This window comes from Malaclemys terrapin, chromosome 23 (assembly GCF_027887155.1).
Source record: "Malaclemys terrapin pileata isolate rMalTer1 chromosome 23, rMalTer1.hap1, whole genome shotgun sequence".
Lineage (NCBI taxonomy): Eukaryota > Metazoa > Chordata > Testudines > Emydidae > Malaclemys > Malaclemys terrapin.
In genome coordinates, this window is record NC_071527.1 from 12293530 (window position 1) to 12313739 (window position 20210).

Consider the following 20210-nt stretch of genomic DNA (forward strand, 5'->3'; position numbering starts at 1 on the left):
TGACCAGCCCTCTGTGGAGAAAGAAGTGGTTCAGGACTATTTAGAAAAGCTGGATGAGCACAAATCCATGGGGCCGGATGCGCTGCATCCGAGGGTGCTAAAGGAGTTGGCGGATGTGATTGCGGAGCCACTGGCCGTTAACTTTGAAAACTCATGGTGATCAGGGGAGGTCCTGGATGACTGGAAAAAGGCTAATGTAGTGCCCATCTTTAAAAAAGGGGAGGAGGAGGATCCGGGGAACTACAGGCCAGTCAGCCTCACCTCAGTCCATGGAAAAATCATGGAGCAGGTCCTCAAGGAATCAATTATGAAACACTTAGAGGAGAGGAAAGTGATCAGGAACAGTCAGCATGGATTCACCAAGGGGAAGTCGTGCCTGACGAACCTAATTGCCTTCTATGAGGAGATAACTGGCTCTGTGGATGAGGGGAAAGCAGTGGACGGGTTATTCCTTGACTTTAGCAAAGTTTTTGACACTGTCTCCCACAGTATTCTTGCCAGCAAATTAAAGAAGTACGGGCTGGATGAATAGACTATAAGGTGGATAGAAAGCTGGCTAGATCGTCGGGCTCAATGGGTAGTGATCAATAGCTCCAGGTCTAGCTGGCAGCCAGTATCAAGTGGAGTGCCCCAAGGGTCGGTCCTGGGGCCGGTTTTGTTCAATATCTTCATTAATGATCTGGAGGATGGCATGGATTGCACCCTCAATAAGTCTGGAGATGACACTAAACTGGGAGGACTGGCAGATATGCTGGAAGGTAGGGACAGGATACAGAGGGAGCTAGACAAATCAGAGGACTGGGCCAAAAGAAATTTGATGAGGTTCAACAAGGACAAGTGTAGAGTCCTGCACTTAGGACGGAAGAATCCCATGCACTGCTCCAGACTAGGGACAGAGTGGCTAGGCAGCAGTTCTGCAGAAAAGGATTGTGACGAACTGGGCCTGTTCTCACGGTGGTCTGTGAATGCTGACAGGGGAGTGTTCTGGGATAGTCTGCATTGCAGGATGGGATCTGCCCGAGGGCGCATACCTGAGTGTGTAACATGAGAACCCAGGAAGGGGTTGAAGGGGAGGCGACTCCTTAGCCCGGGAAACTGAACAAAGGCGGTGGGAGGGGTCGCTGAAAGCAGAGTGCTGGAAGCAGGCAGGGAGAGAGGGCTGGGGGGCATAGATGGCTCTGACCTCCCAAGGGGGGCTGGGCTTGGATGCCCGGGGACCCCAAGATGGACCTAACTGAGGGGGTCCCTGTTGTCTGTGCCTGCAAGACCTGTCTTGGACTGTATTCCTGTCATCCAAATAAACCTTCTGCTTTACTGGCTGGCTGAGAGTCATGGTGAATCGCAGGAAGCCGGGGGTGCAGGGCCCTGAGTCCCCCAATACTCCGTGACAACTGGTGGCAGCGGCGGGATCTACTGCACCCCGTGGACGGCGCTTCCTGCAGTAAGTGACTGGGGAGCAGTAAAACGAAGGGGGATTGACGGGGACCAGGCGTGCTGAAGAGTGAGAGAGAGACGGTTATTACCCCTGGGAGTGTGTGACCAGCGAGAAGGACTTTTGCAGTAACAGGGTCCCCCGGGGGGATCGCAGCGAGTGGTCCCAGGGGCGGAGGAGTCTGCAGCTCGACCCTGGCAGAGAGGCGGTGACCTCGAGAAGGGCTGGCACACTAGGGGGGCCCCCTGGGAACTGTGGGGAGCTGTGAGCACACAGGCCGGTGAGTGGCCAGCAGGAAGATGTATGCCAAGCGGCTTAAGAGCGACCTGGTGGAGCTGTGCAAGCAGAGGCGGCTGCGCATTGGGAGGCTCACCAAAGAACAGCTCATTGCCCAGCTGGAGGCGGAAGATCGCGCGAATGAACTGATCCCTGTGTCTCAGGGAAGCAGCCTGGCAAATGCAGCGCAGGCACCAGTGTCTGTCCCAGCTGGGAGTGGTCAGCCGGCTGCTGAGGGCTTCCCGAGACCCCTCCTTCCTATGCCTAGGGGAAGGGTGGGGAGGAGCCCAGCAAATACAGAGGGCGCCGTGAACCCCCCGGCCAGCAGGGGGTCCCCCCGGCGAAGCCCACCGGCCAGCAGAGGATCCTCCCGGCGACGTTCGGCATCCGGGGAGCGGAATTGGCTGGAATGGGAGAAAGAGCTAAAACTGAGAGAGCTGGAGGATCGTGAACAACAGAGACAGCATGAAGAGAGACAGCGTCAGCATGAACGGGAGGAGAAAGAGACAGCATCAGCGTGAACGGGAGGAGAAAGAGAGACAGCATCAGCGTGAAGAGAGACAGCGTCAGCATGAACGGGAGGAGAAAGAGAGACAGCATCAGCGTGAACGGGAGGAGAATGAGAGACAGCGTCAGCATGAAGAGAGACAGAGACAGGAGAATGAGAGACAGCGTCAGCATGACCTGGAACTGGCGAGATTGAAGGGCAGCGAACCCCCGGCTGCGGTGAGTGAGGGGGGACCCAGGACTGCACGGAGCTTTGATAAGTGCATCATGGCCCCATACAAGGAGGGGGAGGACATGGATGACTTCCTGGAGGCCTTTGAGACGGCCTGCGAGCTGCACCGGGTGGAGCCCGCGGACAGACTCCGGGTCCTTACCCCCTTACTGGACCCCAAAGCCGTGGCATTGTACCGCCAACTGGAAGAGGCAGAGAAAGGGGACTACGAGCTATTCAAAAAGGCCCTGCTACGGGAGTTTGGGCTGACTCCTGAGATGTACCGGGAAAGGTTCCGGAATCAGGATAAAACCCCTGAGATCTCATATCTGCAACTAGCCGCCCGCATGGAAGGATACGCCAGCAAGTGGGCTGATGGGGCCCAGACGAAGGAGGACCTGGTCAAACTGCTGGTACTGGAGCAACTGTATGAGCGGTGCCCATCTGACCTGAGGCTGTGGTTGGTGGACAGAAAGCCAGAGAACCCGCAACAGGCAGGCCGGCTGGCCGATGAGTTCGTAAAGAGCCGGTCAGGAGATAAAAGGGAGGAGTCCCAAAGGAGCAATCCCACCACAACGCAGAGAGAGAGTCACCATGGGACCTCCCCGTGGGAAAATACAGAAAAACCCCATCAGAGGGGAACATCCGGCATCAGGACCATCCGACCCACTCAAGGGGACCCACGGGACATGGGCTGCTACCACTGTGGCCAAAAGGGCCACATACGGGCCCAGTGCCCCAGGCTCAGGGACAGACTGAGCAGGCCGAACCCACAGAGGGTTGACTGGGTAGAGACCCAGCCCGGCGAGAGGCAGCATTCCCAGGGAAGGGGGGCTGGCAGAGTACCACCTGCTAAGGAGGGAGGAGAGCCCCAGGCTAGCTTCTCTGGGGGGCCAGATGCTCCGGATTCAAAGTTCTCCGTTTACAGGGTTGGCGCGGGGCTGTCCCTGCGGAGCGAGTGCCTTGTTCCCCTGGAGGTGGAGGGGAAGAAAGTTTATGATTACTGGGACACGGGCGCAGAGGTGACACTGGCCCGGCCCGAGGTGGTGGCCCCAGATCGGGTGGTGCCCAACACCTTCCTGACCCTGACCGGGGTGGGCGGGACCCCATTCAAGGTTCCCGTAGCGAGGGTACACCTGAAATGGGGGGCCAAGGAGGGCCCCAAGGACGTGGGAGTGCACCACCATTTGCCCACCGAGGTGTTGATGGGGGGGGGACCTAGAGGACTGGCCAAGCAGCCCCCAGACCGCCTTAGTTGTGACCCGCGGTCAGAGCCGGCAAGGGGCACTGCCCCCTGGCCTTGGGGGGGGTGCTTTGCCTGAGGCGCGGGACCCTAAGCTGGTGGGGAGGGAACGCCCAGGGACGCGGCTCAGGGAGGCTGCAGCTTCGGACCCAGCGGGCGAGAAAGAGCAGGTGGCCATCCCTGTCCCAGCTGCTGAGTTCCAGGCCGAGTTACAGAGAGATCCCTCCTTGCGGAAGATAAGGGACCTAGCCGACCTCAATGCGGTACAGACCATGGGACGAGGTGGCCGGAAAAGGTTCCTGTGGGAGAAGGGGTTCCTGTACCGAGAATGGGCTCCCCCAGGGAAAATGGAGTCAGGGGGGATCAGGAGGCAGCTGGTGGTACCCCAGAAGTATCGCCGCCAGCTGCTGTGCCGGGCCCATGACATTCCCCTCGCAGGGCACCAGGGAACCTGGCGTACCCAGCAGAGGCTGCTACGGAGCTTTTACTGGCCTGGGGTCTTTGTTACTGTCCGACAGTACTGCGGATCCTGTGACCCCTGTCAGAGGGGGAGGAAGGCCTGGGACAAGGGGAAAACAGCTTTAGGACCCTTGCCCAGCATAAAGGATCCTTTCCAGAGGGTGGCCAAGGTTAAAAGGGCGGCTCTGAACCAAGAGAGCCCAAAGCACAGACCTCCAGACTGGAGCGCTGGGAGAAGACCACAGCCCAGTTGGAACCCCAGAGGTATGGGGGTGGGAAAAGGGCGCAGGCCGCATAAACCTTCCCACATGCGAACTGTGAGTGCCATCAAGCACCCCCGACCTAAGGGGGGGCGTGAAACTGGAGGGGCCTGGTGTAATTCTCACCAAGGAATGGGAGGGATGCGGGGGCATCCATGGGAACGGGGGTAGGTTCGAACTTCCCCGGGTCACTGGCTAAAGTGACCCTGCTCAGTTCGGTCTCGAAGGGGGGAGAGATGTGACGAACTGGGCCTGTTCTCACGGTGGTCTGTGAATGCTGACAGGGGAGTGTTCTGGGATAGTCTGCATTGCAGGATGGGATCTGCCCGAGGGCGCATACCTGAGTGTGTAACATGAGAACCCAGGAAGGGGTTGAAGGGGAGGCGACTCCTTAGCCCGGGAAACTGAACAAAGGCGGTGGGAGGGGTCGCTGAAAGCAGAGTGCTGGAAGCAGGCAGGGAGAGAGGGCTGGGGGGCATAGATGGCTCTGACCTCCCAAGGGGGGCTGGGCTTGGATGCCCGGGGACCCCAAGATGGACCTAACTGAGGGGGTCCCTGTTGTCTGTGCCTGCAAGACCTGTCTTGGACTGTATTCCTGTCATCCAAATAAACCTTCTGCTTTACTGGCTGGCTGAGAGTCATGGTGAATCGCAGGAAGCCGGGGGTGCAGGGCCCTGAGTCCCCCAATACTCCGTGACAAGGATCTAGGGGTTAAAGTAAACGAAAACCTGGATATGAGTCAACAGTGTGCTCTTTTTCTTGGAAAGAATCCAGCGGAGGGCAACAAAAATGATTAGGGGGCTGAAGCATATGACTTATGAGGAGAGGCTGAGGGAACTGGGATTGTTTAGTCTGCAGAAGAGAAGAATGAGGGGGGATTTGATAGCTGCTTTCAACTACCTGAAAGGGGGTTCCAAAGAGGATGGACTAGACTGTTCTCAGTGGTACCAGATGACAGAACAAGGAGTAATGGTCTCAAGTTGCAGAGGGGATATTAGGAATACTTTTTCACTAGGAGGGCGGTGAAGCACTGGAATGGGTTACTAGGGAGGTGATGGAATCTCCTTCCTTAGATGTTTTTAAGTTCAGGCTTGACAAAGCCCTGGCTGGGATGATTTAGTTGGGGATTGGTCCTGCTTTGAACAGGGAGTTGGACTAGATGACCTCCTGAGGTCCCTTCCAACCCTGATATTCTATGAATATGCTGATAATATTACTAGATGAGTTTGGTATGGATGGGGCTAAGTTAGGAACATCCTTAAAGATGAAGACAAGAAACCTGTATGTGATGCACAGGTGAAGGTGGTGTCAATGTGAGGAATCAAGAGCTGTTACGGTCAGAGCAACAAGCCAAGATGATCATTTTAGCAGCAGCTCCTCATGGAAGCAGGCAGCAGCAGTTAAGGGCAGAAGATGCAGTTGTCAAGAGACGAATGATGAGGGCTTGGGTGAAAGTTTTGGCTGTGTGGACAGAGGTCATATTTTAAAGATGTGCAAGGAAACAGTAATATATAAAAAAAGAACTGAATTCATGGGTGGAGGGTATAATAGGCCAGGGAAGCTCTGCATGCCAGCCCGTGCTGCTGGACTCCCGGTTGCAGGGTTTGGCAGCGAAGTTTTTGCTTTATTATGCCCCATGCAGGTTCCAAGGTGCCTGAGGAGGCACATACCACCTCCTCAGCTGCTCTGGAACTTGCATGGGGCATATCAGACGCTTTTCCCCTGGGCGGGTTGGGTCTGGGGAGGGGGAAGCACGGCACAGCTTTGGCCAACCCAAGGCTTTGTGGGGCGGGGGAGAGAAGAGGGTCTCCACCCACCACCCAAGGCTTTGGGGGGGAAGAGGGGCCTCCACCCACCACCCATGACTGAATGTGTGGGTCCAGTGACAGGGCAGAGTCAAAAACTTACACCCAGGTTATGGGCCTGAGTGCCTGGGAGGAAGGGGAATGTGGAGGGCTTGAAAGGAAAGATCAAGAACTGAGTTTTGGCCATGTTAAGGTTAAGATGATGATTGGACTTCCATGAAGAGATGTCAGAAAAACAGGTTGAGATACTAGACTGGATAAAAAGAGATAATATATCAGTGGAGAGGTAAGTTTGTGAGTCATGAGCATAAAGATCATAACTAAAACCATGTTTGCAGATAGAATGCCTAGAGTGTTGAGGGTGAAAAAGAGAAAGCCCTAGGAGGAAGCCTTGAGGGACAACAGCAGAAGAAAATATGAACGAGCAGTCTGAGGAAAAAAGAACCATGAGAAGACAGAATCATGAAAAGCCAACAAAGGGGAAAATTTCAAGAGGTTGATGGTGTCTAAAGCTGCCGAGAGGGCAAGGAGGATAAAGAAAGTACAGAAACTGAGTTTTGGCCGTGGAAAGGTCATTAGAGACTTTACTGTGCATTTCAGTGAAGTGCAGAGGGCAGAAGCCAGTTTGGAGGGTCAACAACAGAACTGGAAGAAAAACTCCAAACAGCAGTTGCAGATAGAATGTTTAATGAGTTTGGAGATGAAGGTGAGAAGAGAGATTGGACCATGGTCTGAGGGGGAAGATAGGGAGGCCTAAACATGCTTGCATTGTAAGGGAAAAGGAATGTGATGAAAGAGAGGATGATAAGAGTGAGAAAAGGGTGAGAGCAGATGTAAGGGACGTTAGAAGACAAGAGCGGATGGGGCACTTGGGCAGGAAGAGGAGAGGAGGCAGGAAGTCTTGGTGCCAATGATGGGGGAGGAGGAGGAGAGTGTACTAAGGGCAAGAGAAGGAAGAGAAGTATAGTGTAGTGGGAGGATCACACTAGATCTTTGAACAAATGAACAAAATCCTCTGGGGGTCACACAGCTTCTTCGCTGCCTATGGAACCTACAAGTTAATAACTCACTCTAAGGAAGCGTCTCTTAACACTTAGTCCCAGATCCGGTTCACAGCTCCTTGTTCTTAAGACTATTACCTTCTCCAACAGTTTGGTGGCCTCCATCTTCTCTCTACCACATAGTTTCACAACTCAGCCATGTCCCCTATTTCAGTTTTAGAAGCATAAATCAATTCTTTTCCCAACCTATCCTCAATTATAAACACCCCACTCCCTGCCACCCTAGAGATCTTTTCTGCTCTCTATCTTTTTCAATTCCTTGATAGCCCCCCTGTAAAATGGTATGCAGAACAGTGCACACTGTGCAAGGGGGAAATCGCATCGCGCTATAGTAAGAACACAACTGGGCCCAAAGGATCCATTGTAGCATTCCACTTCTCACCTCCTTCCTACCACCAAGCATGTTGCTCACCCTCCAGCAGTCTCCGGCCTCTTAACCATAGATATTTAAATGCCAATATCCACTATTAACTCATCTGAGAGAATATCAGGATGATAGGTCTGTCTTGTCTTTTCATTGCATAAAGGCAAGAGGGGCCTAAAAGGCTATCAAATTATTAGTATCCACAGTTCTCAAGAAACTAACTATTAATCTGGATTCAGTTACATTTAAGGATTGTTAGAATAAATCATAGAATATCAGGGTTGGAAGGGACCTCAGGAGGCCATCTAGTCCAATAAGTAACATCTGAACCAATCACATGCAGTTCTGAAGTGGTGCAATGATTACAGTACATTCGTTTGGCAGGCCCAAATTCATAAAGTCGTATACCTTATTGTAGATGTAACAATTTGTAAACATTGTATTAAAGTCCTGGATACATTCTTGAGCATTCCAGTAGTAGTTATTCTCCAAACGTTTCCTTATTGTTCCCATGTCCATAGGAGTTTTAATAATCTTATAATAATCCTGTGGAAATCAGAGAGAAATATCAGTTTAGAGCCTGGAAAAAATCCAACAATGCTGATACATAAAGTGCATATTTACAGGTACTATTATAGGATAAATGCAAAGCTTTGATAAGCTTTTTCATGCCTCTTGCTTCTAATCACTGAACTTTACTGATTACTCTAACCCAGGGATGCTGAACCTATGACCCACGGGCCATACACAGCTCACTAGATTTCATAAGGCCCGTGGCCTGCTTCAACACAATATACTAACAGCTGATTCATCAGCGTTTTGTCGTCATATTTACATCATTTTTGTTTAAACAAGGATGTTTAATCTGTTTGGCCCACACAAGGTTGCGTGTAGGTTTATGTGGCCCTCCTGTGTTATAAGGTTAGGCACCACTGCTCTAACCAAACCCGTGGGGAGCTTTCAAATGAAAGCTATACTCAGAACTCCTATCTATCACAAAGAGTTCTTGCCTCAGCCACCATCAATCACTTTACAGTAACTTAGGCCGGGTCAACACTACAAAGTTAGGCTGATGTAAATCATCTTGGGTTGCTCTATTTGTGCATAAAATGGTATTTGGCGAACGTAAGTGCCCCATTGCGGTGATGCAGTAAAACCACCTCCCTAAATTGCACTGAGCCATGGTCGATCTACTGAGGTTGACAGTGAGTGTAGATGCTGCGTGACATATGTCATAGACTTTAAGGTCAGAGGGGATGATCATGATCATCTAGTCTGACCTCCTGCACATTGCAGGCCACAGTATCTTACCCATCCACTCCTGAAATAAACCCCATAACTCTGGCTGAGTTACTGAAGTTCTCATATCATGGTTTTAAGATTTCAAGTTACAGAGAATTCGCCATTTACACTAGTTTAAACCCGAAGTGACCCGTGCAGCAGAGGAAGGCGAAAACTCCCGGGGTCTCTGCCTGTGGAAAAATTCCTTCCTGACCCCAAATATGAGCATGAACGGCCAGGCAGATACCTGGGAAAGAATTCTCTGTAGAAGCTCAGAGCCCTCCTCATCTAATGTCCCATCTCCAGCCGCTGGGGATTTTTGCTTCTGGCAGTCGCAGATGGGCCACATGCCACTGGAGGCAGTCCCATCATCCCATCCCCTCCATAAACTTATCAAGCTCAGTCTTGAAGTCAGTTAGGATTTTGCCCCCACTGCTTCCCTTGGAAGGCTTTTCCAGAATTTCACTCCTATATGGTTAGGGTTAGAAACCTTCGCCTAATTTCAAGCTTAAACTTGCTGATGGCCAGTTTACATCCATTCGTTTTTGTGTCCACATTGGTGCTAAAATAACTCCCCTCCCCTCTGGTATTTATCCCTCTGACGTATTTATAGAGAGCAATCATATCTCCCCTCAGCCTTCTTTTGCTTAGGCTAAACAAAGCAAGCTCTTTGAGTCTCCTCTCATAAGTAGGTTTTCGATCCTCCAGCAGTTGTCACACAATGACCAACAGTGATTGCTCTTGGTGACATTTGTGAACTCCACTGCCCAAGCATCAAGATCAGAAGATACTCCCTTACCCGTTAAAATCTCCACATATTTTTTAAATGCCAGAGATCCTAGAAATCCGTTTGCCACCGAAAAACGTGGAATTTGCATTTTTACGGAGAATCTTTAGTTTTCACATTTCTAAAAACATATACTATGGAACTCCGATTATCCAATCTAATTGGGATTGGGGCCAGAGTAACGGAATTTTTGATTATCCAATCAGCAGAATAGGCGGGGCTCGGGTTGCCAGCCCTAGGCGGCGGGGTTTGGTGTATCAGCCCAAAAATTATAAATATATCAATAAAACATTGTGTTCAACTGATATCTATATATATTATGGCTAGGGAAACTAAAGTTCAGCATTTCATTTTAATTACAGAAAAACTACAGGGCTTTGGAGCTGTGCTCCGGCTCCGCTCCAGCTCCAGGCAAAAACCTGCAGCTCCACTGCTCCGGAGCTGCTCTGGGCTCCGCTCCAAAGCCCTGGATTTTTATGTTTTTATCATTGGATAATTTTGAGTTATCACAGAAAACTAGGATTCCTGCTGATAGCCCACCTCAGTAAGCACATCTAGAAGCTCTCCTTTGTTGTGTGCAACTGCCCAACCAACCATGCCGGCTCTGTATACTAGATACTTTCCTGCTTGGAGTAGACAGGAGGTATTGGATCTACTGGGCCTGAGGGGAAAAGAGGCTGTACAGGCACAGCTGTGGACCAGCCACGAAATGATTGCACAGGTGATGCAGATGAAGGAGTACAACAGGGATCAGCAGCAGTGCCGGGTGAAACTGAAGGTATCGTGGAGGGCGTACCACAAGGCCAGACCAGTTGCCTTTACATCAAGCTGCATGACATACTTGGCAGAGACCCCACCAGCCACCTGGATACCTCTGAGGAGCCCAAGGCAGAGAACCCTGCCTTAAACAGCAAGGAGGAGAAGTACTGGGAGGAGAGGGGTCCAGCTATGTCACAAACCAGGACCAGTTTGAGACTCTACCTCAGTTTAGCCAGTGTCACCAGCTGAGCATGAATGAGCCCAATCCAGGGTAAGGAACTTCCGGTAAGCGTGTGCATACATTTTTCCTTACAATATGTAAATATAAAGATGATGCCTGGACCAACCCTGAGATAGCAGGAGAAAGGTATTGACTTTCCATTGTTTTACTCGTTCAAGAGGAGGTAGTGGTACAGCCAACAGAGGTAGAGTTATTTGCTTTCTGTTCCCTGGCAGAGTTAGGCGCAGCATAGGAGCCCATGCAGGAGCAGTTTATGTCCATAAGGACATATCTTTTGTATCCTCCTGAGAGGCCTCATGATGGTACTCTGCAATCCTCTCCTAAAAAGATTTAGGGATGATAGCTTTATTTCTTCCTCTCATGGCACTCCGTGATGGCTACAACAGTGCCTTCTGAAGTCAACGAGCTAGTGGCATATGGGCTTGGGCAGTTTTGGGATGCCAGCAGCAGCTGTGCTCTCTGTGCCCGTTTTCCCTTATGTTGACCGCGCGCTGTGTTAAGAAGTACTTATTTTTGTTTGTTTTAAACTTCTGCCTATTAATTTCATTGGGTGCCCCCTGGCTCTTGTGTTAACTAAAGGAATAAACAACTCTTCCATATTCCCTTTCTCCACACTATTCATGATTTTATAAACCTCTACCATATCCCCCCTTAGTAGTCTCTTTTCCAAGCTGAAAAGTCTCAGTCTTTTTAATCTCTCCTCACATGGAAGCTCTTCCATAACCTTAATCATTTTTGTTGTCCTTTTCTGTACCTTTTCCAATACTAAGCATCTTTTTTGAGATGGGGCAACCAACTCACATGCAGGTGTGGGTGCACCATGGATTTATATAGTGACAATGATATTTTCTATCGCTTTCTTAATGGTTCCTAACATTGTTAGCTTTTTTGACTGCGGATGCATATTGAGCGGCATTTTCAGAGAACTCTACACGATTCCAAGATCTCTTTCCAGAGTGGTAACAGCTAATTTAGAACTTATCGTTTTGTATGTATAGTTGGGATTGTGTTTTCCAATGTGCATTATTTTGCAATTTATCAACCATTTTCTTGCCCAGTCACCCAGTTTTCTGAGATCCCCTTCTAACTCTTCACAGTCTGTTTTGCACTTAACTATCTTGAGTAATTTTGTATTGTCTGCAAATTTTGCCAACTCACTGTTCATCTCTTTTTCCAGAACATTTATGAATATGATGAACAGCACTGTTCTCAGTACCGTTTCCTGGAGGATACCACTATTTACCTCTCTCCATTCTGAGAAGTGATCATTTATTCCTACCCTTTGTTTCCTGTCTTTTAACCAGTCCTTGATCCATGAAAGGACCTTTCCTCTTATCCCATGACGGCTTACTTTGCTCAGGGACCATGTCAAAGGCTTTCTGAAAGTCTAAATACAGTATATCCACTGGATTATCCTTGTCACGTGCTTGTTGTCTCCCTCAAAGAATCTAATAGGTTGGTGAGGCACGATTTCCCTTTACAAAAGCAGTGTTGACTCTTCCCCTATACGTCTGATAATTCTGTTTTTTGCTATAGTTTCATCCAATTTGCCTGCTACTGAAAGTTAGGCTTATTGGCCTATAATTGCTAGGATCACATCTGGAGTTTTTTTTTTAAATTGGTGTCACAATTTATCCTCCAAGCATCTGGTACAGAAGCTGATCTAAATGACAGGGTAGTTTTGCAATGTCATATCTGAATTCCTTCAGAACTCTTGGGTGAATACCATCTGGTCCTGGTGACTTATTAGTTTAATTTATCAATTTGTTCAAAAATCTCCTCTACTGACAACTCAATCTGTGACAGTTCCTCAGATCTGTCACCTAAGAAGAGTGGCTCAGTTATGAGAAACTCCCTCACATCCTCTGCAAAGACTGATGCAAAGATTTGCTTAGTTTCTCCACAATGGCTTAATCTTTTTTGAATGCCCCGTTAGCATGTTGATCGTCCGGCGAACCCACTGATTGTTTGGCAAGCTTCCTGCTTCTAATGGATGTACTTTAAAAAAAAAAAATTGCTGTTTTTAAGACTTTGGTTAGTTGGTCTTAAAATTCTTTTTTGGCCTGCCTAATTATATTTTTACACTCGACTTGCCACAATTTATGCTCCTTTCCATTTTCCTCAGTAAACCAACTTCCACTTTTTAAAGGATGCCTTTTTGCCTCTCACCGCTTTTTTTACTTTGTTGTTTAGCCATGGTGGCACTTTTTTGGTCCTTTTACAATGTTTTTAATTTGGGGTATACATTTAATGTGAGCCTCTATTATGGTGTTTAAAAAAAATTCCATGCAGCTTGCAGGCATTTCACTTTTGACTGTGCCTTTTAATTTCCATTTTAACTAGCTTCCTAATTTACGTATAGTTCACCTTTCTGAAGTTAAATGCTACTATGGTGGGGCTTCTTTGCTGTCCTCCCTCCCCTGCCCCCCGGATGTTAAATTTAATTATATTATGGTTGCAATTACCAAGCAATTCAGCTATATTCACCTCTTGGAACAGATCCTGTGCTCTGCTTAGGAGTAAATCAAGAACTGCCTTTCCCCTTGTGGGTTCCAGGACTAGCTGTTCCAAGGAGGAGTTATTGAATGGTGTCTAGAGACTATCTTTGCATACCTTCCTTAGGTGACATGTATCCATTAATATGGGGATAGCTGAAATCCTGCATTATTATTGAGATTTCTATTTTTTACAGCCTCTCTAATCCCCGAGCATTTCACAATCACCATCTTGGTCAGGTGGTCGGTAATATATTTCTACTGCTATATTCACATGGTGCTCTCTCCAGAACAGCTCTCAATGGCTTCCCCAACCATTCTGTGGTCTTTTAGTATAGGCAGATGGCATATTTAATACCCTTCGTCCCCCCCTGCCTATGAAGATGTTATGTGAGCCATGGGACTCTGGCAGACAGTGAAGGAGTGACCATGGAGACATAAGAGGCTTCAAAATGTCTGTAAGCCAATTAAGTATGTTTACATTTAAAAATCTTCCGTTATAAAATTACTGAACATTACTGAACAGCACTGGAGGCCACAACAAACATAGCTGCAGGCAGCCTGTAGGCTGTATGAGTACCAAGGCACTCCACTAAGGACATGAGTATTTTAGCTTCCATCAAGGTCTATGCTAACTAATACAAAATAGCACAAATGAAGCAAGTGACTACACAGAACACAGAACAGTATTCTGAGTGGCAGGGAAGAGTGAAGTCCAAGGTGGCAAATACCTTGGCTCATCTTCTTAATGATTCCTCCTGCTTGACAGCCAGAGAGATGAATTAACTAGTGTGGACTGGGGGACAGGAGGGAATAGTATCCTAACATATTAAACAACTCAAAATATTTATTCCTAATGCATTTTCTGTCTATAAACCAGAAGGGATATTATTCCTAATTATAAATACCCTCCCTTCCACAAAATTTGAAGACTGGCTGAATCATTGAGAGTGTACCCCTCCTGGTGTCCATCTCCAAAAACCACTGATTCGGTGATTTCAGTAGGAGGGAGAAAATACCCACGATACAAAGGACTTCATATTCTTCATAGACATTGTGGCATTACGCCCCATATACTTCATAGAGATACTGTTATATAGGATATGATTATGGCATACCTATAATGTATTTTATACAAGGTAAGACATGTGAGATCATTGGAAAGGTTATGATTCAATGAATAGGATTATCCTATTTGTATGCATGTATCATTTTGGTATCTAAAGTTAGGAATACTGTCTATGCATCAATTACAAATGTGTTTACACCTGGGGAATGCCCACTAAGCAGAATGCAATCAGTTTAGATGTCTCACTGGGAAGAGCCATTAGGGAGAACAATAGGTCTTAGAAAATGCTGATCACCCACTGAGAAGCCTTCCAGGGGACGATGCAAACAGACTCTGAGTTATGGCTGCAGGGACCTGTGACCAAGTCACCTGGTACTGAACTCCATAATAATACTAGTGTTTTTCCACTGACCGGGTTTGAGGATCAAACTGGTAGTCAAAGGATTCCTGACATATGCAAAAGCTATTTAAAGCAGGGGAGTGACATTGTGCTTCGTTCTTCTTTGATTCCCTGTCCAAGAAAGAGGACTACTGGAAACACCTGAGAACAAGACTGGACTAGGGGAGAAGGGCTGAGCCCAGGCTAGAGAGTGTCTGGCCTGTGAAAGAAATATCTGGAGCTTTAAGCTGCAAGTGCAGCTTACCTTCAAGAATCTCGGCATCTGCCTAAAACAACATTTTAGATGAGAATTTGCTACTTATAACCAGTTTCTTTGGTTTATTAAGCTTAGATTTTGTGTTTGTTTTATTTGCTAGGTAATCTGCTTTGAACGGTTTGCTAGCCCTTATAATCACTTAAAATCTATCTTTTGTAGTTAATAAACTTGTTTTGTCTAAAACCAGTGTGTGGGGAAATCATAATTTGGGGCAAAAAGCTGTGTATATCCCTCTCCACATTGAGTGAGGGGGCGAATTTCATGAGCTTACACTGTACAGTTCTCTGTGCCGCGCAAGACGGTACAATTGTGTGGTTACCCTCTTGAGGGGGGTGTGCACTTGAGTACTGAGCAATTCCTTAGCTGTGCCTTCCCATACACAGTTGATCTCAGCATCTGTGTGCACAGCTGAGGCTGGGTGTGTCCCTACCTGTATGTGTGCTGGTCAAGTGCAGTCTGAAGCCTGAGGGAGGGCTTGGCTGGCTTGCCTTACCAATACAGTGTAAACGGAGCCCAGGCTGGAGGGTCAGGCAGACTCAGTGGTACCCCAGTTCCAGGCAGCACCCCAAAGTGGGGGGAACCTGTCACAGACATGTAATGTGTAATCTAAGAAGCAGCAGCAGATTTCTCAATCAGTACTTACAGGGAGGTTTAGCTTGACAGCGTCCACAGGATGATGGAAAGGCCACGCAAACTGGTGTTTCCATAGTGTCTTGAGCACCACTTTGAGTAGATACTGCAGTTGGTTGGTCTGTCGTTTGGGCTTGTTAGGGTTGGAGGTCTCTGGTGGAGGGGGGTTAGTGCCTACAATACTGCCTTGTTGGGGTTGGGTCTGTGCCTGTGTTGTAGACATTTGTGTAGTTTCTAGTCCATCCCCCATTACTGGTAAATTTCTCAGTCTTGTCCCAGGGCCACTCTCCACAGACATGCTATTGATCCCATCGCATTCCTCACCAGGCACTCTGTAAGACAAATGCAACAGTATTAACTGCAGGTCAGTTAAAACTGACAGTTTTCATTAGTAACTACATATTGCTTAAGTACAAACCAGGAAATCACTGTATACTTCAAATTTACTGAGAATACTGGATATACTTCCAACAGCCTGCAACCTTCGCAGGATAGTTCAGTAAAAGCCTTCTGTTGTTCAGTAGCATGTATTAGCCAAATGATTGGACATATTCCTAGATCCCAAGGCTGAAAAGGATATCCCGGGTAAGTCAGTTGACTCTAGTTCCCCTCTTTTCGCACCTAGCCATTTTCTTCTGTCTCTTTACAGTATATATCTTTTATTTTTGTATTTGCCCATGTTAGAGTAAGTTTTTTCAACAAGGAGCCCAGAAAGGAATAGAATACCTCAATATGATTAGTCTTATTAATGCTGTGTAGAGAAGAATCGCCTCCTCCCTGGTATCACAAATGAGAACCAAATTAGCATGGCATTGTTAGCTGCGACATAGTTAACGTTTCATTGCCTTTGCCACTTAAAGCCTTCCATTTTCTACGAAGAGCAAGAACCTTAATTATCAGATTTAAGCCCCTCACTATAAGAGTTCTTCTAATTTCTGAGACAAGGCTGTGTTGGGTCAGGGTTAGCCAACACGTTACTTAACCACAACCAACCACAATGTTTACTGAAGTGTAGATGCTGATTAACACCTTTATATCTCAACAAGTTATACTGAAAATGTTATGGTTAGGTAGGAAGTAGCTAACATGTCAGCTAACCCAAATATAACTCAAACTTTTCCTAATTTAGGCAAACCATATGAGACTCATAGCTAACAATTTTTATGAAGTGTTTCAATCATATTATTCAGCAGTGACTAATCACTGGAATCTGCTTCAGTGTGTCTTCTTTGCTAATTCTTATAGTTTAACATTAAGAAACACTGATAGTTCAAACTTGAGACAAGACATACAGAAATATTGATTAGAGCAGATATTGATATCAGACTACTTTTATCTCATCAAAATATGAGTCTCTCCAAATGTAAGTTTCTCTCATTATTCACCAAAACTGCTTTCATGTAACACCAAAGGAAGCTGACAGAGAAAGCACTGGTCTTAAACAACTGTATTACATCCCAACCAGTTATGTGCTTAATCTGTTGGACTAGAAGTACTGACCTGTTCCTAGAGCGCCTCTCCTACCTATCTAGAACCTTGGAAAGCAACACCAGCCTATACCGCCACATCTCTCAAATGCACAAAGCAGTGTTGGCATCTCTTCCCTGAACCACTCATGCTAGATCAAAATCCAGCTATAGCAAGATGTTACAACAAAGTGTCACCTGACCATGCTATTGGGTCTCTTCTACATGCAGTCAAGCACCTCACCCAACATCAGGCCACGGACAGGGGTGAAAGTAGGCCAGTACGGCATACCGGTAAGAAGCCCATACACAGTCCAAGTTAAAGCGCAGCCGCAGCAAAGCATTAAATTGCTCCTGAGAGTCCTTAAAGTGCTACTGCGGTGGCGACCGGAGCCCCAGGCCCTTTTAAATCGCCGCCGGAGCCCCAGGTGGTGCGTGCAGGCAAGGCAGTGCAGATGGGCTGGCTGGGGGAGATGAACCTCCAGTCCCACCCCTTCCACTCGAGGCCTGGAGTAAGTGTTTCATATTACTTTCATCCCTGACCATGGATGACAGTAACGACAGGGTGGGTGAGGTAGTATCTTTTATTGGATCGATTTCCGTTGGTGAAAGAGACAAGCTTTTGTCTCACAGAGCTCTTCTTCAGTTCTGGGCAAGGAACTCAATGTCACAACTAAATGCAAGGTAGAACAGACAAGCATAAAAGAGTTAACACACATTGCAAGAGACCGTTGAAGGTGAAATGGACAGTTAAAAACTTTGCAGTCATAGGATAAAGGCAGGTGAGTGGGTTACAAATTGTTGTAATGAGCCATAAATCCAGTGTCTTTATTAAATCCATGATTTTTAGGGTCTAATAAAGTCATGAATTTAACTATCAAAAGACAAGCTTGGGAGCTATTATGCAGGTTTCCTTTGAGAAAAAGGACTAAGATACCAGATATGGAGTGACCATTTTATGAAAAGTGTTCACCCACAGGCATTTTTGTTTCATCATTTTTCTGTGCGAGTTCTTTTGAGAATGTAGTGATAATTAGTTTGCTTCACCCACATAGATACTGGGGCATTTAGTGCACTGGATGAGGTACACCACATGATAAGCATGTGTAGAACCCATGGATCTTGAAAGGTGTGTTGTGAGGGGTACTGATCATTGTAGTAGCGGAGGTATGTCTACAGGTTTTGCATCTGTTACGACAGGGTCTGGTGCCACTGAGTTGGTGCGTCCTGTTCTGAGGGTAGCTTGCTTTTGATTTGCTTGAAGAAGTTGGGGGGGTTGTATGAAAGCCAGAAGAGGGGATTTAGGAAAGATTTATTTCAAGATGTGGTCCACATCAAGTATGTTGTTTAATGATACCCCCTACAGACTACAGTGTGGGGTAGTAGTGACAAGTAGGGGAGTGCAGTGTCATCGTCCCCCAACCCCGTACTGAAGCAAGTCCTTTTAGGGTAATTGGGCAGCCCATTCCATGATGTGTTCTACTTCTCTGGTGGAGTGTACTTGTTTGGTGAACATGGTTTTAAGTGTGTTACGGTGTGTATCCCAGACTTTCTCCTAGAAACATTCTATGGTAGTTGAGTGCCTGGCTGTAGAGAACATTTTTGGGGTGGTTACTGGATCCGTGAAGGTAAGTGTAGTGATCTGTGAGTTTCTTGTATATAGTTATCTTCAGCTGATCGTGGAGTCTAGGAAGTTGATACTGGTGTGAGAGTTTTAGCTCTGGTCTACGCTACAGAGTTAGGTCGACATAAGCTGCCTTTCGTCATCCTAATAATGTCAATATCTACACTGCAAGATCGCTCCTGCTAACTTATCCCACCTGCTACGTCAACTTAGCTCCACCTCCGTGAGAGGTGTAGTGCTTTAAGTCAATGTAGTTAGGTCGACGTAACTGCAGTATAGACAATGCATTCCTTACGTCAACTTAACTGGCCTCCAGGAGGTGTCTCACAATGCTCCATTGTGACCACTCTGGTCACAGTCTTCAACTCCTCTGCCCAGTGGTCAGGTATGCAGGAAAAAAACCCTCCCCTATTAAAGGACCACTAATTTTGAATTTCCATTTCCTGTTTGGTTGGTGTGGAGAGCTTGCCTGCCCAGCTAAGCATGCCAGTTCCACACTCCAAATGCGCTCCTGCCTGGATTACACAGGAGGTGGTGGATCTCCTGGGTTTGTGGGGAGAAGGGGCTGTCCAGACACATTTCAGCTCCAGCCATAGAAATGTGAACATCTATGAGCAGATCTCTTGGGGCATAGTGCAGAATGGCTACCAGAGGACCTGCAGTAGTGCCATGTGAAAGCCAAGGAGCTGCGGCAGGCATACTAGAAGACAAAGAAGGCAAGCAGTTGCTCTGGTGCAGCGCCACAAACATGCCACTTTTACAAGGAACTGCATGCTATATTTGGCAGCGACCACACAACCACCCCCAACAGCTGTGCGAATACCTTGGATAAGTCAGGAGTCATGGGCCAACATAGGCAACACTGAGATGACTGTGTTGGACAAGGAAGAGAGACAGGCAAATAAGGGACCCATTGTCCCAGAGAGCCAGGAGCTATTTGTAACCCCAGAGCAGTTCAGCCAGTCACAGCAGTCCAGCATGGGTGAGCATGATGCAGGGAAGGAACCTCTCGTAAGTATGCAGTTCACAATATTGTGGCGGCACATTTTATTTGCTATTTTTTCTTGAAATAACCAGTGCAGGTACAGTGGCTATCTGCTTTAAATTGCCTGGCACAGATAGCCAGAGGGCGCCCTGCAAAAACGATTATTTATGCACACCGAGATGTCCTGTGAATCCTCCACAGAAATAAGATTACCTACCTTTCGTAACTGTTGTTCTTCGAGATGTGTTGCTCATGTCCATTCCGGGAGCGTGCACTCCATGTGCACAGTTGCCAGAGATTTTTTCCCCCTAGTGGTATCTGTAGGGCCAGCTCTGGCAACTCCTGGAGGCCAGCACTTATGCACTGATATAAGGGGCGCCACCGGCCCTGCACCGTTTTAGTTCCTTTTTGCTGTGAACTCCTATGGCGGGAGAGGTGGGCAGGTCATGGAATGGACATGAGCAACAGCTCGCAGAACAACAGTTACGAAAGGTAAGTAACCATCCTTTCTTCTTCGAGTGCTTGCGCATGTCGATTCCATTCTGGGTGACACACAAGCAGAAGTCCTGGAAGTGGGTTAGGAGTTTAAGGTCGTGTCC

The 20210-nt window shown here is 47.5% G+C and overlaps 1 protein-coding gene across 8 annotated transcripts in view; it reads right to left on the minus strand.

The window, feature by feature from the left end:
- The window catches only part of BRD4 (bromodomain containing 4), a 203596-nt gene that overhangs the window by 91068 nt on the left and 92318 nt on the right, over positions 1-20210 (minus strand). For all 8 annotated transcript variants that reach the window (XM_054012978.1, XM_054012980.1, XM_054012979.1 and 5 more), the window contains 2 exons: positions 15550-15868; positions 8027-8164 (listed from right to left, as the gene is read on the minus strand). In XM_054012978.1, the coding sequence (XP_053868953.1) occupies positions 8027-8164; positions 15550-15834 (423 nt within the window). In that variant the 5' untranslated portion in view covers positions 15835-15868. The remainder of the gene's footprint in view (positions 1-8026; positions 8165-15549; positions 15869-20210) is intronic.